At 61.8% G+C, this 5,255-nt stretch overlaps 1 protein-coding gene across 1 annotated transcript; it reads left to right on the forward strand.

The window, feature by feature from the left end:
- Positions 1-209: 209 nt before the first annotated feature.
- Positions 210-5,255, forward strand: HRG_07656 (ABC transporter domain-containing protein; the record flags this gene model as incomplete). Its single annotated transcript, XM_044866127.1, has 1 exon — positions 210-5,255. One exon carries the CDS (start codon positions 210-212, stop codon positions 5,253-5,255), a length of 5,046 nt encoding a protein of 1,681 aa, XP_044719091.1.

The following is a 5,255-nucleotide window of genomic DNA, read 5'->3' on the forward strand; positions in this document are numbered from 1 at the left end:
TGTCGCGCAACTGGCTGGAACCGGATCATCGCTGCCGTCCTCTTCCCATGGAGTCGTGAAACGAACCTAAATCACGGCCCGCTCCCGCTTCATCGCAAACCTCGTCCGGATCTACCGCCAGAGACGGGCGAGTCACGGAGCAACTCGACTGGACAAAAGAGTTCGAGTCAAGTGACAAAGTAACCGGGACATACAACATCGTGGCCCGCATGGCGGCTTTACAGGCCCAGAGACCCCCTTCGAGCGGCGGCGGCAGCAGCGGCAGCCGCTTCAAGAGACTCGCGGCCCAGACATGGACCCTCATGTGCAAGAACTGGAGGAGCTTGCTGCTGCGGCACCTGCTCCTCATTGTCATCATGGCCCTTTTGCTGCCCATCCTGCTGTCCGCCTTCTTCAGCTTCGCAAAGAACCTCTTCGTCCCGCCCGCCACCTATGGTATCGGGAGCTTGCATCCCATTCTGACCCTGCCTCAGGCCTTTGATGCCGCCACTTACAGCGGACGACACAAGATCGTCCTCGTCAGCAACGGCCACCCTGTCGGCGGCAACATATCGCGCGTTCTCGACGACATTGCCCGCCAGACGGCCGACTACGGCGACCCCATGCGCGCCGTCCGCGTCAACGCCGAAGATTCACTCGTCTCCGAATGCCGCAGCACCCTGCGCGGCGTCACCTCGTGCTTCGCCGCCGTTGTCATGCGCTCCTCGCCCACCGAGGGCCCCGGCAATATCTGGAACTACACCATTCGCACCGACGCCTCGCTCGCCCAGAGCCCTCTCACGATCAACATTGAGAGCCACACCAACCCCGAGCAGGTCTACCTCATGCCCCTGCAGCGTGCCATCGACGCCGCCATTGCCCGCCTCGAGGGCCGCGACGCGGCCCCCCTCGCCCGCACAAACGAGCTACCCTTTACCAGCCAGACTCAGGAGGAGCGCGATCGCAAGGTCCGCGAGGTCTACCACTCGGCCATTGTCAACTTCATGGGCGTCGCATTCATCTCCACCGTCATCTGGATCACCTATCATCTTACCGGCCTCATCGCCACCGAGCGCGAGAGCGGCATGTCCCAGCTCATCGACGCCATGATGCCCCTCGCTCACCCCTGGGAGGCCCAGGCCGCCCGCATCCTCGCCCACCATCTATCCTTCTCCGCCATCTACGCCCCGGCTTGGGTCCTCGGCTCCCTCATCATTCGCTTCGGCGTCTTTGTAAATACCAACGTCGCCATCGTCATCTTTCACCACCTCTTCGCTGGCCTGTCCCTGGCCTCCTTCTCCATTCTCTTTGCCGCCTTCTTCAACAAGGCCCAGCTCAGTAGCATCACCACCATTCTCGCCACCCTGCTGCTCGCCATCCTGGCCCAGTCCATCACCGCCCCTGACACTGCCACCGTGGCCGTCCTGTCCGTCTTGTTCTCGCCATGCAACTACGTCTACTTCATCACGCTCCTCGCCCGCTTCGAGAAACAGGACCGGGCCGCCAACCTCACCGAAATGCCTCCGGACAGCCCCTGGGAGATCCCTGGCATCGTCTTCTGGGTGCTCATGGTCGCGCAGATTTTCATCTATCCCCTGCTGGCCGCATTCGTTGAACGCTGGCGCTACGGAACTTCGACCAAGGGCCGGCATATGCAAATGAACGAGGGCAGGGCCCGCTCTAGTCTGGCCGAGAACGCCGTCGAGCTTGACCGACTGACCAAGACTTACTACCCCAGCTTACTCTCCCGCCTAGGGTCCATGCTCAAGAGATCCGACGAGGGCGCCGAGCCCGTTGTGGCTGTCAAGGAGTTGAGTCTCAACGCCCCCAGGGGGCAGATCGTCACCCTGCTCGGCGCCAATGGCAGTGGCAAGAGCACGACTTTGGACGCGATTGCTGGCTTGCATAAAATAACCAGTGGATCGATCACGATTGATGGAACCGGCGGCCTGGGAATCGCGCCGCAAAAAAACGTTCTCTGGGATGATCTGACCGTGGAGGAGCACCTCGTCGTCTTTAACCGCCTAAAATCGCCCGAGAGCCCGGCTTCAAAGGAGGAAATTGCCGAGCTCATCAAATCTATAGATCTACATCCAAAACGAAAATCTCTCGCAAAGACCTTGTCCGGTGGCCAGAGGCGCAAGCTACAACTGGGCATGATGTTGACTGGCGGGAGTGCCGTGTGCTGTGTCGACGAGGTCAGCAGCGGCCTTGACCCGCTGTCTCGCCGCAAGATCTGGGATATCCTCCTGGCCGAGCGCGGCAGGAGAACCCTGATTCTGACGACGCACTTCCTCGACGAGGCTGACCTGCTCGCTGACCATATTGCCATCCTGTCCAAAGGCACGCTTCGCGCCGCCGGCTCCTCCGTCGAGCTCAAAGACAGGCTGGGCGGAGGATATAGGGTCCGCGTTCACAAGAACCCTAGCATAACGGATACGCCGGACATTGAGGGAGTGCAGAAGAAGGAAGCATTCGACTTGACTACATACGTCTCTCCGACGTCGAGCCTAGCAGCCGAGGTCGTCAAGAGGCTCGATGCTGCCGGCATCACCGATTATCGCTTCTCCGGCCCGACTATCGAGGACGTCTTCCTGCGCCTGGCCGAGGAGATCAAGGACGAGCAGGTGCTGCAGGGCGCCGATAATGGCGCGTTGATGCCGGAAAAGGACCGCGGCGATAGGGATGATTCGTCTCAGAGCAGCGGCGAGCAACAGAATCTGAAACTCATGGACGGCACCAGGATAGGCTACGTCAAACAAGCGGCCATCCTGATGCGGAAGCGCATCACCATCTTCAAGCGAAACTGGATTCTGTATGTGGTTGCCTTCTGCCTGCCCATCTTCGCCGCCGCCCTTACCTCGCTCTACGTGCGGAACAAGGACCCCATGGGATGCTCGGCGGCGCAGCAGTTGTCGTCGTCGGCCACGCAGGACGCCTTCAGCCAGATCAGTGGCAATGACAGCGTCATGTTTCTCGCCGGTCCGCGGTCGCGCTTCGATCCCTCTTCCGCGACCCGTCTCCTCGCGCCCATATTTGCCGGCTCGAGCAGCGGGGCTGCCAGCCGCAATGCAACCATGAACAACATCCGCGTCGTCGATACCTTTGACGACTTCAAGCGCTTCATCACGGACAACCGCAAGAACCTCACCACGGGCCTCTGGCTGGGAGACAGCCAGAGTCCGCCGACGGTGGGCTGGGTGGCCAACCTATTCATCACCAGCTCCCTAACGGCCCAGCAGTTCCTTGACGTGCTAATGATCAATACCACCATTGCCACAACGTGGTCGCCCTTTGACGTGCCCTTCAACCCCGGCATCGGCGATGCCCTCAATCTCGTCGTGTACATGGGCATTGCACTCGCCTGCTATCCCGCCTTCTTCGGCCTCTACCCGAGCAACGAGCGCAGGCGGTTCGTCCGTGCGCTGCAGTATTCCAACGGCGTCAGGCCTCTGCCTCTGTGGGCCGCGTATCTCGTGTTCGACTTCACCATTGCCCTCGCCGCCACTGCCATCGCCGTCGGTCTGTGGGCTGCCCTGTCCAATATATGGTACCACCTCGAGTACGTCTTCGTCGTATTCTTTCTGTACGGGCTCGCTTCGACGATCCTCGCCTACTTCGTCTCCCTCTTCACTAAGACCCAGTTATCGTCCTTTGCCTGGGCCGCGGCCTACCAGGGGATATTGTTCCTGGCATACCTTATCGCTTACGTCTGCATCATCACCTACGTCAACGCCAACAAGATCGACTCGACGATTCTCATCTGCCACTTCATCATTTCCCTGTTCGCGCCCATAGGGTCGGCCATGAGGGCCTTGTTTATCTCGACGAACCTCTTTTCGGCGGCCTGCGACGGACAGCAAATCTCAGCCAGACCCGGCAGCTTCGTCATGTACGGCGGGCCCATTACCTATCTCGTCATCCAATGCTTTGTCTTGTTTGGGCTGCTCATCTGGTTTGACAGCGGCTCCGTCGGCTCCTCGATCCGGGAACTTCTCCACAGGCGAAAGGGCATGCCCACAGGAGATGGGGAGGAGCAGGACGAGGAAATGGCCCAGGAGGTGACACGCGTCGCCAGTGGAGATGCCACCGAGGATGGGTTGCGCGTGATGCATCTGACCAAGTCCTTTGGCAGGAACACTGCTGTCGACAACGTCACTTTCGGCATCAAGCGCGGCGAGGTCTTTGCGCTCCTGGGCCCCAATGGCGCAGGCAAATCGACAACAATCTCCCTCATCCGCGGCGACATTAAGCCAAGTGGCCGCAACGGCGGTGACGTCTTGGTCGAGGACAAGTCGGTGACCAAGGACCTGGCGGCGGCGAGGACGCACCTGGGCGTGTGCCCGCAGATCGATGCTTTAGACCAGATGACTGTGCGCGAGCACCTCGAGTTCTACGCCCGCGTACGAGGCATCCCCGACGTCCAGCACAACGTCTCCGCCGTGTTGCGGGCCGTCGGTCTCGAGGCCTTTGAGACGCGCATGGGCCACGCCCTGTCGGGCGGCAACAAGCGCAAGCTCAGCCTGGGCATCGCCCTGATGGGCAACCCGACGGTCGTGCTGCTCGACGAGCCGTCGTCGGGTCTTGATGCCGCCTCCAAGCGCATCATGTGGCGGACGCTCGCGGGCGCCGTTGCTGGGCGCTCTATACTCCTGACCACGCATAGCATGGAGGAGGCGGACGCGCTGGCCGGGCGCGCCGGCATTCTCGCGCGGCGGATGCTCGCCCTCGGGACCCCGGACGACCTCCGGCACCGCTTCGGCGACGCCTTGCATGTGCACCTGGTCGCCAGCACGGCCCCGCGCACCTCGGACGAGGACATGGAGCGCATCTCGTCCTGGGTCCGGGCCACCTTTCCCTCGGCCACGGTCGACGCCAAGACGTACCACGGGCAGATGCGCTTCTCCGTCGAAGCCAATGACATTGTTGCCGCCGTCTCGTCGCAGAGATACTCCGAGCCGGCCCGCGGCGACGCCAAGGAGTTGAGCGTGGATCGCGAACCCCCTGCCAGCAACAGCCTCGACATCCAAGCCGCCGACACGCCCGCCGCCCCTGCCATCAGCACTCAGGGCCGCAGCGGTGCCATCGGCCAGCTCGTCGTGCTGCTCGAGGAGCACAAGGCCCGCCTGGGCGTCGAGCACTACAGCGTCAGCCCGACAACGCTGGACCAGGTCTTCCTCACTATTGTCGGGCGGCACAACGTGCGCGAGGAGAACTACGAGGAGCCGAAGAAGCGCGGCATCTGGTCCCGCATCTGGAACTTTGGGCGCTCCTAG

This window comes from Hirsutella rhossiliensis (assembly GCF_020360975.1).
Source record: "Hirsutella rhossiliensis strain HR02 chromosome Unknown scaffold00008, whole genome shotgun sequence".
NCBI lineage: Eukaryota > Fungi > Ascomycota > Sordariomycetes > Hypocreales > Ophiocordycipitaceae > Hirsutella > Hirsutella rhossiliensis.